General features: G+C 42.3%; 1 protein-coding gene across 15 annotated transcripts in view; it reads left to right on the top strand.

Moving 5' to 3' along the window:
- ARID1B (AT-rich interaction domain 1B) overlaps window positions 1–19,558 on the top strand; it is a 462,469-nt gene that overhangs the window by 360,121 nt on the left and 82,790 nt on the right. For 9 of the 15 annotated variants that reach the window (XM_074990332.1, XM_074990326.1, XM_074990320.1 and 6 more), the window contains 2 exons: window positions 12,891–13,218; window positions 15,325–15,453. In XM_074990332.1, the coding sequence (XP_074846433.1) occupies window positions 12,891–13,218; window positions 15,325–15,453 (457 nt within the window). The remainder of the gene's footprint in view (window positions 1–12,890; window positions 13,219–15,324; window positions 15,454–19,558) is intronic. The other 6 variants (XM_074990329.1, XM_074990331.1, XM_074990328.1 and 3 more) reach the window with 1 other exon arrangement.

Here is a 19,558-nt window from a genome sequence, read left to right as displayed (position 1 = left end):
CACAGGATTTACCTTATTCTGCGTAGCCTAAGACTGAAACAAGGGATTATAGGACATTAATAAATCATTTGGGGACATACATTTCTGTAATTTTTCAGTGGTCCCTCATCTGACTTGGTGACTGAAGAGAGAACTGAGCATACATATAAAAATACAATAATCCAAGACAGGGCCAAGACATAATGTTAGAGGCTTTGTAAAATTTAAAGTAGGGTTAAGTCTTCTTGGACTGAAACTTAACCAGTTATATCCCAGAAAGGTAGAAGCACATATGACCACTTATTTTTATTTTCCTTTTAGACTAATAATAGATACCATTTCTAATTAAATCTATGTGGAATTTAGGAGTTTCACTTCACTTTGGCTTGACAAAACATTTTCATTGGTTAAATCTTTCGGATTTAACTTACCCCCAACCCTGGAGTTTTGGATTTGAATAAACACATAATTTCAAGCAACATGAATCTGAAACTGCCTACTTTCTCCTGGCTGTTCCATGATTTTTCAGAAATGGCTATGAGTAAGTTAATTAGCAGATTCACTGACCAGTCTAGGATGCAAATCTCTGAGCCCCTCGATCTGTACATGTTCATATTTTCCCAATATTTCCTTAATTGTTTTTTGTCATCAGCTACAGTACATTGATAAGATCTTAATTACTTCCTAATTGTCCATATCGCCTACTGTTTTTATTTGTTGCTTTCCTGTCTCCTTTTAATGGAATTTACAGTATGAAGAATGATATATTTTGTTGTGGATCAGAACATAAGCTGGCCAAAATTTATCTCCTCACTGTTGTTGCGTGTCTCACTGTTACACTACTCAGCTAGACCCTTAGGCAGAGGTGACAGCATTTCAGCCCTGTGCCCTATTGTATATGTAAGTTGATGAAGCTATTATTAATTATTGTTCTGCTTAAGTAGGTTGTTCTCTTCACTGGTTTGGGTTTTTGACCAAGGGAGTAGTAGCTTCTTCTAGATTAACACCACTGTTTCTCTGTAAGTGTGTCGTCATAAAATACATATGGAGCATTGGATCTGTAGTGTTACCTGTGTCATTCTTTGGGAGGCCAGGCCTGTCATCCCTAGGCTGTGCTTTAGTTCTACCAACTCGGGGAACAACAAACATAAAAGTGATCCCAAAAGAGGACTTCTCTAGATATGGGGAGCCCTCAGGCCAGTTTGAAATTTTGTAGTAACTGTGGGGGTTAAAGTCTATTAATGAGTATCATAACACATGGGAACATAGTCTTTGAACTCTAATGTATACTGTTTGTGAATTTTAACTCACCCTTCACATTGAGGGAGGCTGGGGAGAAGGTCCTTTCATTTTGCTTGTTTGACAATTAATGAGCTTTTTAAAGAAACAAATTCTACCCCTGAACATTTAATGCACGTTAACTTTGAGCTAGTCTGTTGCTTCGTCTTTAATAGATAACCTTTAAAGTATTCATCTGTTTAGAATTTAATGAATTCCCAGCAAAGCCACAGAGTATATAGGGATAGTATTTTCTTTCAGATTGGATCACAAACCTTGTCTGTTTCAGCAAGTTCTTCCCATTACTTGTTTAATGAAAATAGCTATTCTGTTGAAGACGGACTGTATCTTGATCCAGGAAATTCTGTCAAAGGCTCGGCAGAATGCTCTTGGAAATGAGTTCTAGCAAGGATGATGATTTTAGTATTCTGAATTTTATCAGAATTAATCCCCTTGCTTGTTTTAGTGGCTTGTCTCACACCATGCAAAATCCGTTTTCCATTAATCTCTATGGTGCATTTATTCTAGTGGCCTTAACAAAAGGGTATGAGCGAAGAACTCCTGAATTCTAATTCTAACTCTGCCACTGAGCCAACTTCTTCTTTCAATTTGAACAAGTCAATTAATTTCTCTGCTTGTTTCCTTAACTGTAAAATGGGGATAATAATGCATCACAGAGATGTGTGAAGATTAATTAGTTAAGTCCAATTTGGTGGTGCCTTCCTTTGGTTATAAATCATTTTTAAGTTGTAAAATATAGGAGTGCCTCCATAATATGAACAAGTGAGCAGCTAGTAAAAATCCAGTGGATTTATTATGTACCATCATGACTTCCAGCCACATTGATACTGTTAAGATTCTAGATTCTAGTGACAGTGCAGTAAAACATTAGCTGAATGAACCCATGCTGATTGAATGGAAAGGTTTTTATGCTCCTCATATATATATATGGCCCCTTTTCGTCTCCAGAGACGGTGGTTAACAGCGGTGTTGAAAATCTATGGGCAGTGTTTGGGTCTGCAGCTTCTCTTGTGGCTTGTCCAATATTGGATTTGCATGGTCAACTGTAATAACCGCATATCAGTCTATTTCCGAATTCTTGAGTCTGAGAGTTTTTCCTTCTAAGACGAAGTTCTTTTTCAGGGCTTGCACGTATACTATCAAAAGATGGTGTGCCCAGTCATAGCAATCGTTTCCAGGTATTTTGATCTAATGATGTAGTTTCCCAGGATTTTGGATCGATGTTGAATTGTTTCATGTCGTTTTTGCATGTATCCTTAAATCTTAGCTTTGGTCTTCCTTTTGTTCTCAAGCCACGTGACAGTTCACTGAATAGGATTTCTTTGGGAAGACATTCATCACGCATTCTTCTCAAGTGACCAAACCATCGTAGTCTTCTTTTCAGGATTGCTGTAAGGCTGGATATGCCAGGTCTTGACAGGACATCTGCATTGGAAACTTTATCTTGCCAGTTGATACTCGTAATTCTGCGAAGGTGGAAGCTGTTCAGTTTTTTCTCCAGGTTCAAGTAGGTGGCCCGTGCCTTAGAATCTTTTAGCAGAATACTCAGTACATGTCTGATAGATTAGTATCTTTGTTTTCGCTGTCAGTTTAGGATTGTTCCATGCTCGTTTCTTAAGTCTGCCAAAAATTGTAGCTGCCTCCTGATTCTGATACTCAGTTCTTTGTCTATGGATAGGTTTGTGGTGACAGCAGATGCAAGGTAAAAGAATTGCTGAACCACATCTAATGGGCTGTTATCCAGAATGACATTGGGTCGCTGAGGTATACCTTGAGTGAATACAACACTTTTCTTTGTGCTTATGTCAAGTGAAAACAACTTGAAGACTGTGGATACAGAATCCATCAGTGACTGTTGCGTGTCTTCATTATGAACGAGGACAGCTGCATCATCTGCAAAGAGCAGTTCCCTGATGAGGACTTTCTTGACCTTATTTTTGACCTTGAGTCTTGCCAGGTTGTAGAGAGAGCCATCTAACCTTGTGTGGAGAAATACACTGTTGAGTGAGTTTTGAAATGCACAATTACTATAACTGAGAAGATTATGCTAAAGAAGGTAGGGGCAAGAACACACCTTTGTTTGACTCCGCTGTTCATTGCAACAGTTCCGATGTAGATCCATCATATGGCACTGTTGCTTTCATGTTTTCGTGACGGGAAGTTCTGAGCTTGAGTAGTGTCAGTGGGCAGCCAATCTTGGTTAATACTCTGTATAGTCCTGATCTCTGACTATATCAAACGCCTTTGTTAAGTTCACAAATGCTATGAATAACAGCTTTCCTTGTTCTCTGCATTTTTCCTGTAGTTGTTGAAGTGAGAAAATCATGTCCATTGTTGACCTGCCAGCCCTGAAGCCACATTGTGTTTCTGTATAGACTCAATCTGCAAGTTTTTGCAGGAGTTTGAGAATTACACGGGCAAATGCTTTGCCTGTGATGCTCAGTAACGAGATGCCTCTCTAGTTGTTGCAGTCACCTTTGTCGCCTTGTTTTTGTACAGTGTGATGATGTTTGCATCCTTCACATCATGTGGAACATCATCTGCTCTCCAACATTTTAGGAGTAAATCATACAGGAAGTGGAAGAGCACAGCCTTGTTTGCCTTCAGGACTTCATCTGGAATTCTGTCGTTTCCTGGTGCTTTTTCATTGGAGAGAGCGTCAAGAGTTTGAGAGAGTTCCTCCACTGTAGGCTCTGCATCTAGCTCAGACATTTCTGGAAGAGTTGGGATGAGGTTGTCAAGTTCAGTTTGTATTGTATGCTCATGGGAATAAAGACTTGAGTAGTGTTCCACCCATCTGGACATCTGCAGCTTTTTGTCTGTGATCACTTGTCCATTTGAATGCTTCAGTGGGGAGACTTTGGTAACATTTGGTCTGAGAGCTTTCTTCAATCCGTCATACGTGGTTTTCAACTCACGCAAATCAGACACCTGTTGAGTATTAGAACATAGGTCGGCCCAATACTGGTTTGCACGCTACCTGGATTCTCTCTGAAGAACAGATCTTGCTCACTGAAGTTGATCTCTTGTGCTCTGAGATGGGTTCTTTATGTTATTCAGATCTGCCTTGTGTTTTTCTTCAAGAAGAGACCTAAGAAAGTCAACATTTTCATCAATCCAGTCTTTGTTAGAGAATTTACATGTTCCAAAGGCAGATTTGGCACAATCATATGTTGCATCTCTCAGCATGGACCATGTTTCATCAATGGTTTGTTGGTCGGGTTTGTGTTCCATTTTACAAGTGAGATCGTCTGTGAAGACAGAGCATTTCAGTGCATCTCTGGTATCGAGGGTATTGATTTTGGGCTTATTGAATTCCTTTGTCATATAGAGTTTCTTTGGGATGATTTTCACTCTACTCATGATCAAGGGGTGATCAGTGTCGCAATCTGCGCTGTGATATGTGCACGTAATTTTGATGGCGTTGAGATGTTTCCTGCGTACCAGTACAAGGTCAAGTTGATGCCTGTGACCGGAGCTGTGGTGGCACCGTGGAACCTTGTGACACTCTTTCAAATTGAAGAAAGTATTAGCGATGCAGAGCTGATTCTGAGAGCTGAATTCGAGACACCTTTGACCATTTCATTGATTTTTCCCAGTACCATTATGACCGAGGCAGACAGGCCAGGACTGATGGTCACATCCAACTAGATTGATGTCGCCAAGGATGTACAGTTGTTCGCCAGTTGGAAAGGAGTCGATAACTTTCTGAAGATTACAGTAAAAGTGGTCCTTGTCTTCGGTACATAATGCCAATGTGGGCGCATAAGCACTGATGATGTTGACGTATCCTGACTTGATGCAGAGCTTCAGGGGTATAGTGTGTTCCAATTCAGATGTGAACGTATTGATGGATTTCAGCAGATAGTTCCAAACAGCAAATCCAACGACATAGAGGCAGTGTTCCTTGGAATTCAAGCTCTTCCAGAAGGAAGTGTAGTTGGTTTCTTTCACTGACCCAGCATCTGCTAGCCTGGTTTCCTGGAGAGCAGCGAAGTCAACATTCCATTTGTGTAGCTGTTCATCTATGACTGCTGTTTTGCCTATTGAGTCATTGTTCATAAGGTCATGGGCAGATTCAAGTCCCAGACAGATGGTCCACACATTCCAGCTACTGAGCCAGAGGCAAGTTGATTTATTATTTAGGTTTTTGGCAGGTACATCATTTACATCTACTTTTCAATGTTTGGTCTATCCCCATGCACCCAGTGAGGAAGACAGACGTGGGCCGCGTCTACACATGCACGCTACTTCGAAGTAGCAGCGCCAACTTCGAAATAGCGCCCGTCATGGCTACACATGTTGGGCGCTATTTCGAAGTTGAAATCGACGTTAGGCAGCGAGACGTCGAAGTCGCTAACCCCATGAGGGGATGGGAATAGCACCCCACTTCGAAGTTGAACGTCGAATTAGGGCACATGTAGATGATCCGTGTCCCACAACATTGAAATAGCGGGGTCCGCCATGGCGGCCATCAGCTGAGGGGTTGAGAGACGCTCTCTTTCCAGCCCCTGCGGGGCTCTATAGTCACCGTGTGCAGCAGCCCTTAGCCCAGGGCTTCTGGCTGCTGCTGCTGCAGCTGGGGATCCATGCTGCATGCACAGGGTCTGCAACCAGTTGTCGGCTCTGTGGATCTTGTGGTGTTTAGTGCAACTGTGTCTGGGAGGGGCCCTTTAAGGGAGAGGCTTGCTGTTGAGTCCGCCCTGTGACCCTGTCTGCAGCTGTTCCTGGCACCCTTATTTTGATGTGTGCTACTTTGGCGTGTAGACATTGCCTCGCAGCGCCTGTTTCGATGTGGTGTTGCCCAACGTCGAAGTTGAACGTCGACGTTGCCAGCCCTGGAGGACGTGTAAACGTTATTCATCGAAATAGACTATTTCGATGTAGCATGCACGTGTAGACGTAGCCGTGGTGGGTCAGTACCATACTCACCAGGGACTGCCTGGCTTGAGGCAGGCAGTAGCTGACCAGTGGAGTGCGATGACTCTTCCCACCAACAACAGTGACACGTGGCGTCCTCCTCTTCACCAGTTGAGGAGGGCTTATAACCCGTGTTGTTTCCATGCCATCAGCAGGGATGGAGTGTCCTCTCCATTTGGCACCCTCTTACACAGTGCATTGCCTGGGCTAGTGTTTGGAGAAGGTGCGTTGCCCAGGCGGTGGTGCCCCCCTCTCGGTAGCCCCAGTTGGATCAAAAGGAAAGACAGAAGTCAGTACATTTGGAACTGAGATGACTACAAGGAGATGCTGGAAAGCAGGTTTGAAGAATCCTCCCTGCTAACCGCCTTAGGGTCTTCACTCTAGATTTTCTGTTTGGGTTTACTCCCATAGCCTTTGGCTCTCCCAAACCTACCCATAAGGCAGTGGGGAATTTTCTGAAAATGTTGTCTTCCCTGGGATGCCAGTGACCAAATCGTGGTTCATACGCCATTTGGATTAACCGCAGTAATCCAGGAACCCAAGTATCCCAGACCCTCATGTCATGCAGAATGAGGGGGCAGAAACCGCTCAGTCCACCCATCCACCGTCAGGCTTGAGGGTCTGCACAGCCCACCCAGCAAGAAGAAATAACACGTGGCAAATGGCAGAGAGCATCGGGCCAGCTTGATTCTTCCGCCTCCCACTCACAGGGCCCCCCCACAGCGTCCAGCCCGGCCTGCTCCCAACACCCCCTTGCCAGCAGCCTGTACCCCAACCCACTCCCAACACCCCCTGGTTGCAGCCCACCCCCAAACCCCCAGCCCAACCCACTCCCAATCCCCCCTGGCCCAGTCCCCTAATCCCCCCACAGGTAAGTTAAGGACTTAATGCTGCTGTAGCCTGGAGCAGCCTCCATCTCATCCACCAGAGGCGCCGGTACCTCCAGCTGGGCACGGCAAAGTGGCTCCCACTGTGTGGTGGGGCAGCCACGGCCGTGTGCCCGCAGCCATGTTGTCAGGCACCTCCAGCCATGCTCCACAGCTCCCCCCGCACCCTCCGGCCTGGCCCAGCCTGCTCCCTCCCTGACACCCTCCAGCCCAGCCTGCTCCCAGCACCCACCCCCTGGCCCACAGCTCCCCCCTACACCCTCCAGCCTGGTCCAGCCTGGCCCACTCCCAACACTCCCCCAGCCATCAGCTCCCCCCTGCATTGCCCAGCCCAGCCCAGCCCACTCCCAACACCCATCCCGACCTGGTCCCTGAAGCCCCTGACCCCCTGCCCCCCCCAAGTGCCCCAGAGGAACAAGCTACCACCGGAGCCACCATCTTCACCCCCCATGAAAATTAGCAGCAACTACGCAGGGAGTCTGGCTCCGGTTTTTACACTAAATCAGTGCATTTAAGGAACGTGCCAAATATTACTTTGTTTTTCTCTTGACTCCGGTTTTTTCTCCTCTTTGTAGATGAAAGTGCCTATGTAATAATTTTCTGGGTCATGGTCTGAGGAAATGCTATTAAAATGTTAACTTGAGGAACAGTAGATGAATGAACGTTAACAAATAGATTCAAAAGGGTTTGGTGAATAGTGTGATGAACAGAGTGTGTTTCTGTCAGATCGTAGAGGGAACTAGTGATCCTGTCCTTTGTCAATCTTTTAATTTAGTACTCTGCCGTGTCTGCTAGATGGGTGACAAGTGGAGAAGAGAACCAGAAATTTGTCATCATATTGTTTGACCAGTTATGAAACATTGGCAATAATAATAACAACAACAACAAATTCACAATAATAAATTCACAATAATAAACTGTCTTGTGCCTTTTAGTTTGAATGATTTTTTTAAAATTTTATCTCTTTATAGAAAAAACTTTAATCAGCATAACTTGTACTTTCTTCTCTAATGCTTACTTGCTAAACTTTGATACATTATGAATAATGTGACAGAGATCTGTATAAAAAGTCAGAAAATCACTTTTTTAAAAATTACAGCTATTTTTTTTTATCAGTTACCACTTTTCATATACAAAGACCAAATGAATAATAAATCTGCACTGAAGGGGGTGCATTTTACAGGATTGTAACACTTCTGAAATAAATCAAAGTTACAGTCAAAACTTTTGGCATTGTACACAAATATAGTTACATTTAAGGATATAAGACAGTATTGCTCCACTTGTCTTGCAGCTGTCAAAATATAAATGGTATTTTAAAAATTAAAATAATTCTCTAGAATCATATTCACTTTTCACTGTTTTCTTTTTAGCCTTTATCCAGCAAAGCATTTAAATCCATGCTTAATTTTAAGCACACTAGTAGTCCTGATTAACTCAACCAAATAACTTGTGTACTTGATAAGCATATGCTAAAGTGTTTCTTTGAATCAGGTGCCTTAATTTACTTTATCTTTGTCACTCATGGACCAGTCCTGCAAACCCTTTCTCAAGGCAGTGTTATTCTGTGAGGTAGGGTTTGCATGAGTTAGCTTTATAGATTAGAAATTATCTGAGCTGCCTATTGTCAAGTTCACTTGCTTGTAATGCATTTTCACAGTATAGTGAAACTCATTTCCATAGAACACATCTCCCTCGGGCCAGTCCAAGACTATGGGACAAATTCCGATAAAATAAAACCATCACAAACCTTGCCATCTTCTGTTCCAAATGCAGAGAGCGCTTCTTCAATCTTGCTTTTGCTAATATACAAAGTACGTGTATTACAATTTTGAAAACCAGCAGTTGATCTGGAGGTGTGAACACCAAGGGAGGGGAAGCTGCGTAAGCTTCCTTGGTGTTCACACCTCCAGATCAACTGCTGGTTGTAAACCTCACCCTTGCTGACTGAGCTAACCTTGTTATCCCCACTCTTGCTCTGGCTTATTTATACCTGGCCCTGCAGATTTCCAAGACCAGCATCTGATGAAGTGAGTCTGTGCTCACGAAATCTCGTGCTCAGAACTTTTCTGTTACTCTGTAAGGTGCCACAGGACCCTTCGTTGCTGTCACTTGATTGTGTCCCCTAATCAAGAATAGCCTTGTTTATTACTTAGTCATTTAAATATGGGCCTCTTTTAAAAGTCCTAAAATCTGTGAAGCAAAGCACCACTACAGTTTGATAGATAAATGGGAAAGTAAACAGTTTTTTAAACATTTTTGTGTATATTGTTTTCAATACCATGAATCTGAAACTATAGTTAATTCAGAAACTTATCTCTTCACACCTCTCTAGTTGCCTAAATTGCCAGGTATCAGAATGTTTAGTACAGTTCCATACTGTGCTGCGTGCACATCAATACCTGAGCAGAACAATGAACATGGGACTAAAGTTTCAACCTTTGGCAGGTTGTCAGTATCTTAATTGATTTTATGGTCTGTCTTTGCATTTATCTAATTCCAGTTATCATTTTACAAGTAACTGATTGCTTCCCCCTCCATTTGAAACTTCTGGATTTCATTCTAATTGGCTGGGGTGAGCTGGAATTGAAAACCATTGGCTGCAGAAGGTAGAGGTTGCTCACTACTATCCCAAAGCTGCTGTGGCAAGCTTGTACCCACTCGAAAAGTGTGGGCTCCTGGATTTGGCTGCCTGACACGTCCAGCTGATGTGGGCTGGCCCAGCATCTGCTGCATTCATTGTGTTTAATGCTGCATCCATCTGTTTTCTGTCAAAGCCACTGCCAGCAAATTACTAATCTATTAGAGAAACATGGAAATAAGATTGCACTTCTGGCTTTTTCTCTTCTATTTTGTTTGGCTGCTTCTTTTTTTCTTTGTGGCCTGGGAATGGAATAAGAATAGCTGATACTTGAGGTATTGAGGAAGTGTTTAACAATTAACAAAGAATAACCCATGGAAAAAGACATGGAAACGTGTTTTCTTTTTTGGAAGGATATCATTTTCCTGTACTCTTGGACTAAGATGATTTTAGCTGAGCCCACATGTGTGTCTAGAGTTGATTGATTGATTGACTGATCTCCATAAACCAAAAGGAGGCAGGAGAATTAGAAATATTCTGTTCCTCATGCAGAATATAGTATCAAACTAATAATTCCATCAATGTCTGCCCCTCCATGTATGCTGCTAAATGATATTTCCTAGAGCTTAGTTGATAAAATAGTGAAAAAAATAGGAATTCAGGGCAAAATTTGACCCTGGCATAGGCTGAAATGATCATAATTACCATGGACTTCTGTGGGATTAATACTTGCTTAACAAAGGGCTCAATTTGCTCCTCACTGGAAAGTACCTTATGTACAGTGTGAATATACAGTATACTCTTTCATATCCAGCTTTCTATCACCCAGAACTCTCAAATGACCAGCATTTTAACCATAAGTAAATTTTAGTTACGTTTTTCCTAACTACACTACAGTGAAAGTTATTGCAAAAAATACAGCAAATACAGTATAATTTTACAGTGCACAATACTATTGTTGATGGCAAATAAAGTTCTCTGCCTCTATTTTGTTTGTTTCTTACTGTCTAATCTTGTTTTTCTTTAGTGTTATGCGTTGCTAGGTATACCTCTCTGTTATCCGGAATATTTGAATATCTAGCACTCTCCCGCTCCCACGGCTGCCAGATATTCAAGAGTTTACTATAATACATATTATCAGGCTGTACTCTCTCTCTCTCTCCCTCTCTCTCTCTCTCTCTCTCTGTGTCTGTGTGTGTACAGGCAGCCCTCTTGTACAAGTCTATCTAGTACCAAGCAGTCATAAAATCAGGGCAGTAGCTGAGTTGTGTGTTACTAGTTCCAAGGTAAGCAGAGCTATGGAAAGCTTTTATGAGCTCTCATTTGTAGGCCACATATTTGGATTGGAGAGGTTTGACTGAAAGAGGCATCAATAATTGGCCCTCTTCAAGAATAGAAATGGTTAGTTGACAATGGCTATGACTAGAAGAGGATAGAGAATAACAGGGCACAGTGTTTGTAGTACAGCTAAATCTGGACGCTTTCATCTCTGTTAAACCACATTGTGGGGATCCTTCTATGAAGCAACCACTCATAGATACTAGGTTTCTAAAACAAGAATAAAGTGTTTTTCAGTTCCTTCGAGAGCATAGGTCACGTATGTTTCCGCTGAAGAGAACTTGTAACTGAATGATTCAATTAAAAGGGTCCGGGGCTCTGAGGACAAAAAACTAGACACTGTAAAATGGGATGAATATATGAATTAATTACACATACAGTCAAATGATAGATTAATATATTTATTTTCAATATAAACAAGAGCAGACAGAGGACTCCTTATATTCTAACCATTTCTCTTTCTGGTAGCTTGAGGGGTGTAGAGAGAGGTGTCTTATTTCTTCATTTCTGAGAAGGACCTCACTGGCTGTGCCACATAAATAGGCGTGGGAATATTGAGAAAAAGTAGAATATTCCACTCTGTGTCATCCAATTTGGGGGTGTGGGGGGAGGAAATGAAGCTGTATTTCTTTTAAGTGGTGTGTGATGGGGAAAGAAATTGAAAAACAGTTGAGCAATCCAGGACAATGTGGATATATATTTCTTTCTGTCAAATCTCCCTTCCTCTCTTCTCCTTTCTTATGCTCTTTGGGTTTTATTGGGTTTTTTTATTTCTTTTTTGGTTGGTTGGTTGGTTGGTTTTGTTTTTGTGGTGGTGGTGGTGGTGGTGGTTGTTTTTAAGCAAGATTATTCATATTCCAGAAAAAATGAGTACTCACATTTGAAGAAAAAGGTAAAATGCAGCGACTTACGTAATGTTGAGGAGTCTGTAGGAAGTGTTTGTAAAGTAATCTGTATATGTGGAGAGCTGGTTTAAATACGAAGTACCACTGTTTCTCATATAGCTGTGAAAGACTCCAAATGAAGGCAGAGGTGCTGGTACTTTGATGTAGTGATGTGTTTGAGCTTCCCTCTCCAGTTCAGGGGATGCTTGGTATAGTTAGAATGTCCATATACATGTTTTGATGGGCAGCTAGTAATCTTTCAGTGTTTTACAATTCAGGAGTCATACCCCACCTCTCCTGTATTGAGTACTGCCCACAGACCCACAGGCTGTATCTGCAGCATAAACACAAATGGCGGGGCAGGGTTGGGGGGCGGTGTTGTGAGCCTGCATTGATGTTTGTGCCTGCAGCAGCTGGAATATGGACTAGGAGGGCAGTGGGAGAAAGTTCGCAGTGTGATAAATAGAACTGTTTGGGAAGCAAAAAGAAACTTTGTTGGACACTGAGTTCTACTAGGGTCAAAAGGTATTTTTGAAGGGAAGATAAAAGATTCATAGTCCTAGAATCTCAGGCATATCTGTATTGTAGATTTACACTGTGATTAGGCGCAGAAGCCTTAGGAGCAAAGCTCCAGTGAGAAAATTTTGGTGCTGGAATTACAGAAGTATGAAGTGAGGAAAAATAAAAGGAATTTTGTGTAAGAAAATAATTTATATAGGGAGTTTCTTTAACCCTAGGTGTCTCTTCAGTGTTCAACACATCTTTGAATATCAGTGGTTAAACCTTTAGATTCAGTGCATTTCTTTATTCATAATACCCTATGCATTTGTAGGGCTATCAGTCTAGAAAATACCACAGTTCTAAAGGTTAATAGAAATTCAGACTCATGTCCTGTGTTGCTCAAATTATTTGACTACCTAAATATTTTCCAGCAGGCAACTTGCTAAATGGAAACATCAAATGAAAAGTTTTATGTTTTTCTCTGTTCTTTGTTCTGTTTAGGAAACTACTCCAGACCGTCAACATACAGCGGGGTGCCTAACGCAAGTTACAGTGGCCCAGGACCCGGCATGGGTATGAATGCCAATAGTCAGATGCATGGACAGGGGCCAAGCCAGCCATGTGGTACCATGCCCCTGGGACGGATGCCGTCAGCTGGGATGCAGAGCAGACCGTTTCCTGGAAACATAGGCAGTATGACCCCCAATTCTCCTGGCATGTCTCTGCAGGGTGGTCCTGGGATGGGCCCACCCATGCCAACCGTGAACCGTAAGGCACAGGAGGCAGCTGCTGCAGTGATGCAGGCAGCTGCAAACTCCGCTCAGAGCAGGTATGAATCCAAATGAAAGGATTTTAAACAAGTAGAAACTTGCTATTATTTCAGAAGCTTCTAAAGTAATAGGGATGTAGACGTGTGTGTTCATTTATGTGTGCTCTTGTTATATGTCCTATACGTGTTAGGGGTAAAAAGGAATGTGAAAGAACAATCTTAACAGGGAAGGGAAAGCACAGTACAGCCATATATGGTGTGAACTGCCCTTACAAGGAGTGAACATGCAAAGGAGAGGACTTGTCATGTCCATTATGATTCCTGGCACTGTAAGTTTTTAGAACAGGAAATCTCACAGAGCTATGGTGACACCAGGAGCCAAAAACAAGTTCTTACAGTTTAAAATGGAGAGTTTTAATATTTGAATTAGAACCCTGTAGCTTAGGGCCAGATTGTGTCCCTGGCTGTGTGCCTGTGCAGGGAAGTAACGGGGCACCAGGCTCCCCTTATTTTCCTGGGCTTCCTGTCCATATTGAGGTAACAGCGCTGTGGGGGCCATTTCCATTGGGACCACACTCCCAGTAGGCCGGGATGGGGAAGGGTGGGAGAGACTTGGCTCCTCCCTAACACACTCGCCAGCACAGCTGTGCTGGCTAGAAAGCTGCACTGGGTAGAAACGGGAGGAAATTACTTCCACCCTCTAACAAGGGAGGAACTGGGGTCTAGATTGTGACTCTGAGTCACTAGCTCATTTCTTGTCTGCTCCTGAGAGCAGCACATCTACAGACTGCCACTTGTTCATTGTGGCTTGTGGCAAAGCCATCGATTAGCCCTTGAGTATTTTTAATGTATGAGAGCTGTGTGTTCCCTCTGCATCCAGTCAAAGTCCTGCTACAGTTCATTTGGCACACTCTGCAAATTCTACGTACTCAAACGCAGTTAGCAAAACTACCCTGTCTGAGGAGACCACGTTGATCACGACAATCGTGCAGCCTACAGAGATGAAGGAGGGCCACTCATGTGGCCTGGCCACCAACCTACGTTGCCTATGGCAATTGTAGTCTGTTTTGCTATAATAAAGGAGTTTCATTATATCTAAGGTTACTACAGCCTGGTTCCCCTCTTACGTGTATGAAAGTTTTATGCATGTGCCTGTTAAGCGTGCGTGTTGCGCGCCCACAGGGGCACATAAGCATGTATAGATATTGAGAAAATTCTAATATACATTCTGCAATGGTACTTTTGAAATGGGAGATACCAGTAATTTTAAGACAATGTCAAAAGTAAATAGGAAGCTACTATATTTATGTGCATGTTGCTTTCTTGTTTGATGCTTTTGGAGTGCAAGTGGCCCCTACTATTAAGTGTTAGTGAAAAGCTCTCATGTTCCCTTTTAGTAAAATAAGTCACACCCCCGTTCAGCAAAATAGCCTAGATCCTTGCAAATGTCTGTGGACCAGCAGGCTGTGGTTGGCTTGGTTGTTTTAGCAAACCTATCAAGTAAAATTTACAGAAGTCTGGCTCTGTCTTTCTGGTTTAGAGTATAATCTGTAGGTCAGGCTAAAAGAAATAAATTAGCCATTGTTGCAAATGCAGAAACATTTTCTTTATAATAGCACAAGTGGGTGGACAAAAAAACATTTTAATTAAAAGTGAAAGAATTAATTGTAATAAATTGAATGTATGTCATTGTGATTTGTCTTACAGTTTGGAGATAATGCCCGTTGTTGATTAATAGCTAAGATAATTACTTCCTGCTTCCACCTCACACCTCCCTCCCAAATTAGTTTTGTAGACTTGCTTTCAGTTTCAAGCTTTGTCTGGTCAAAAATGCACCATTTCAAAACCTTTTCATCACGTTGCCAATTCTAGTCATCCAACGTCTGTAGGAAGAACTATGCACTAAGCAGGTCTTTACTGCAAAAAGGAACTTTTACAAGCTACAAATTGGGGGAAACCTGTCAACCCTTTCTTATTCCAAAGGGTTGGAAGCACAACATTTCTTCCCTTGATCCCAGGTTAAGTGTATCGGAGACAGCATTATTGCTTGTGGCCTTATTCTGCAAGCCCTCCATACCTATATGTGGAAGGAATGTAGTTGACAGGGTGATTCATACTTGTGATACAGAACAAATCCAAAGAAGCTGTTCTTTTGTTCTGCTTTAGGCCACCATACATTAGGTCGCCTGCTTATCCCAGCCAGTCTGGGGCTGGCGGACGCCCCATGTTTTCTTCACAGCACCCCAACTATGGCAACGCTCAGGCTCCCATGATGCACCAGCCTGACCAGTACGGGTAGGTAGCAATGTAAACTGGACTTGCTGTGGGACCTTAGCAATTTTTTTAAATGTTTATGAACATGCCATCTGGCTGCTGAAGGAATTCAAAAATCAAGTGAAAGAATTACAGATATTTGCATCATAGAGGGGGGTTTTTGTTCTTTTGTTTTTATTTTTACTAACTCCACTGTGACAATATGATGAAAATCTGCATGTCACTCACTTATACACACCCTGCATGGCTTTTGGCATGGCTCTGTTTCCTTCATGCCTGAGAGGGAAATTAAAAACTTCATCACAGAAAAAGAAGGAAACCCACCACAGCATACACTCCAGGCGTAATTTCTCCCCCCATTGTTGACATTGTTTCATGTAGAAACACTGCTTTCATGCCTGTGATGGTGTAATTGTTGGCATTACTACAGCTGCAGTAAGCTACTCTCACATAATACAACAACCCCTTTTTGACAGAAGACTTATTTACAAGATTCATTAATGGGACTTAAAAGGTTTCATTGCGTCATGGCTGTAAGGGTATGTGTTTGAAAAATTTCTGCTAGTCCCTCCCTACAAGGAGTTTTACACATGCTGAAGTGTCCAATATGAAGTATGAGCTTCAAACACACCTCTAATGTTTTTTCCACCAGAATTCTTCATGTTGTGATTTCTGCAGCACTGTTACAAATCACAGCATAGAGGGTGGGGTAGGGTAGGAAATATATACAAACCTACTTACACCCAGCACCCTGCTTGATGATCTTTCACAGTACCAGAATTCACCTTAGTTTCATGCATCTTGCAATTCCCTCTGTGACGTTATCTCCATTATTAGCCAACAGGAGATACCAAGTCCCATGTTTCCAGTGCCTTCACAATCGTCAGCAGGTTTTAATTTCAGTTTTCCCTTGAACTTTTTATTGGGTATATAACCATACGTACAAAAAAAGTCAAGAAGCTTCAGAAGAGAAGCCTGAGAAACTGCTATCAAAATCAGTATTGGTTCTCTTTACTTAAAATGGTAGCAGCTGCAAAATAGCCAGATTTGTCCCGTCCAATCCCATCCCTCCCACCCCCTGCCATTAGCTGGAATGGAAAGATGGATCCTGGTTTATGCCAGGGTACATAACACCATGTTTCCTGTTTCCATATCTATGTTCAGTTTGTAGGATAGATATGTGGGGTTTAAAAGTTATTTGCTCTTTGTAAGTGTGAAAGATATTCTTGTATGGAGAAGTAAAGGGAAACAATGAGAAAGTTATACAGTAGTTTTACAGCCTTCTGTTTGTATCAGTTGGTTGTGGTAGCATTCAAGGTCAGTGTCTAAATCAGTAGCAACATATCAGAGGGGAGAAACATTTATCTAGCTGCTAACCCACAAGATCTGTCCTTTATAAACTCAGGAGCCCCGTTTAGATGTAGAAATCTGGACTGTCTGTGGCTTGCCAAGCTACATTAAGCAGCTGTGGAAAATGAATTTAAATGGCATGCATCAGAGTAAAATCACTTCCCCTGTGGCAGAAAAATCAGTGTTACCTAAGCAAAGTTGGATGATCAAGATGTGAGATGCACAGTGAGTTATAGTTAGTCATCGTTCTCCCAGAACACCTTTAAATTTAATAAAAGATAAAGAAAGATTAGAAGAGAAAGAGAGGTTATAGAGGAATGTTCTAGGAATGCATCACACAGTTTGCATGAGAGTTTGACCCAGCCTTGCAACCTGCCCTATGTTATCTTTGGCTTGCATCCTGTCACCCACAGAATGCTTGCTTTTCCTATCAAATGAAACCTTATAATGTGTTAGTCCCTGTCATGTACTCAGCCTAGTTTTTTCTGAATGAAAACGGAGATCCTGGAGGTAAAGGAAGGAAAGTTGTGTCCAAGCCCTTTGTGTCTATGAAAAGCCAGGATTTGAGGAATCTACATAGCTAAGAATGTTTATGCTTGACCTACGTAACAACTGACAGTAAGCAGTGCAAAATAACTCTCTAATACTATATAAAGTTATTTCCCCTATGCCGAAGAAAATAATAAGGAGGGATTACAAAGAGGTATCTTCCTTTTATATCTCAGTTGCTTTAAAAAAACAGATTATTATCGTGGTAAGAATTCTACATGAAGGGTCTAATTACATGTGCAGTGAAATCAAGAGAGAGACTACTGTTCACTTCAATGGACTTTGGATCAGGTTCCAAAGGACTGGGAAGCTGGGAGTAGTGGATGCCTTTGCGGAAGAGACTGCTCTAAAGAGTTAAGTCTTTTTCTCAAGCTACAGTTTTAAAGACTTGATAGTGTGGATATATCTGTAGTGTGAATAAAATCAGGTGTGTTTGAATCTGTGCAGTTGTCATAGATGGAGTCAATGAACTCACTATAAAAATGAATTTACATTTTTAGACTTTCTCAAGTGGATGCACATGCAAGAGTATAAAAAGGGAACAGATACATTTTGATGTGTCCGCTAAACGTGTGCTCCTCAATTTGTGGGTGCCCAGCTTGAGATACTTACAAGTACTGATTATCACAGCTGCTGAGTACCGAGGGTTCCCACTGGCTTTTGGTGGAGTGGTAGGTGCACAGCATTCACAAATGGAACACAACCTGTTTGAAGTTTGGCACCCAAAATTAGTGCAAGGAAAGGCCAGTTCACCCTCCTGGGTCACGGAAGTGCTAAAACTATGGAACTGTTGCTTTTTCTACAATGTCATAATATCTGCAGCCTACTTATCAGGAGCATATAACACAATGGCAGACGCCTCAGCTGCAAATTCCCCCACAATCAGAAATGGGACATGGATTGGGTGTTCCTCCACAACATTTTCTGACAGTGGTGGACACTCACAGTATTGCTACTTACTGGTAAAGACATGACCACGGTACTGCTCCAGAGCAGAGGATGGGCAGTATTCCGTGGCAGATGCTCTCCATTCTCTGGGACATAGGTCTTCTTTATGTCTTTACCCATTCTCTCTCATACTGAAAGTCCTGTTGAAAGTGAAAAGATGAAAAAGCAAGCATCACACTGATTGCTTCTACCTCACCAGACATAGTACCCTTGCTTGTCACGACTGGCACCGTGTTTACCCATGACCCTTCCTATCACTACCTACCTGCCATTGTAGAATGAGACACATCCTCACTGTCTCAGTCTGCAGATTCTCTGACTGAGAACCTGGCTCCTTGCTGGATCCAGCACCTGGATACATCTTGCTTTGAGATGGCATACGGGGTGTTATGACATTGTACAAAAACGAGCTATTGGTCGTACCTACCTACAAAAGTGGGAAAGGTTTCAAAACTGGCATCAGCTCAAAGGCATCTCCACAAATGCAGCCATCTTACCGGGAGTCCTGGGCTATCTCTTGAATCTCAAGATTTTTTTTTTATTAGCTCACCTGAGAAGCAATTGCACCCTTCCACCAGCAAGTAGAAGGATACTCAGTCTTCTCCCATCTGACTATGAAGAGGTTCCTCAAGGGCATAGTTAACTTCTTTCATCAATCCAGACTTCCCACTCCTGAATAAGATCTTAATCCAGTGTTAAAAGGACTACCATGTGAAGCCATGACCATGTTTATTAATCAATCTTTCCATGAAGACAATGTTCCTGATTGCCATCACTTCAGTGAGCAAGACAGGGGAGAAAGTGGTTCTAATAGTTATCCCCTTTCACTGTGTTTCTCTCCAACAAAGTTACTCTTATATCACGTCTGAAATTTATTCCCAAGGTGACTTCTGCATTTCATAATAGTCAGCTTATTCAGTTTCCAGCCTTTAATCCCAAACCTCATCAGGATAATAGTCAGGCCATCCTTCGTATGCTCGATGTGAGGAGCTGGCCTTCTATTTAGACAAGAGCTTTTAAAAAATGTCTTGGTTCTCTTTCTCTCCGTTGTTGGTAGGTCAGAAGTTACAGTGATTTTAGCTCAGAGACTCTTGAAGAGTTTTGAGCTCTTTTACCAGATGCACAGAGTAGCTCCCATATCTTCAATATATACTCACTCTACAAGATCGGTCTTTGCTTCTTTCACCTTCTCCAAGGGCATTCATATATCCACATGGGTCTCAGACTCCCAGCTTGTGGGCCATGCCCAGACAGAGCAGTTGCACAATCCGGCCCTGGG

The sequence above is a fragment of the Carettochelys insculpta genome, chromosome 3 (assembly GCF_033958435.1).
Source record: "Carettochelys insculpta isolate YL-2023 chromosome 3, ASM3395843v1, whole genome shotgun sequence".
NCBI classification, from domain to species: domain Eukaryota; kingdom Metazoa; phylum Chordata; order Testudines; family Carettochelyidae; genus Carettochelys; species Carettochelys insculpta.
Note: the sequence above shows the minus strand (reverse complement) of the source record. Positions and strands in the feature narration are given on the sequence as shown.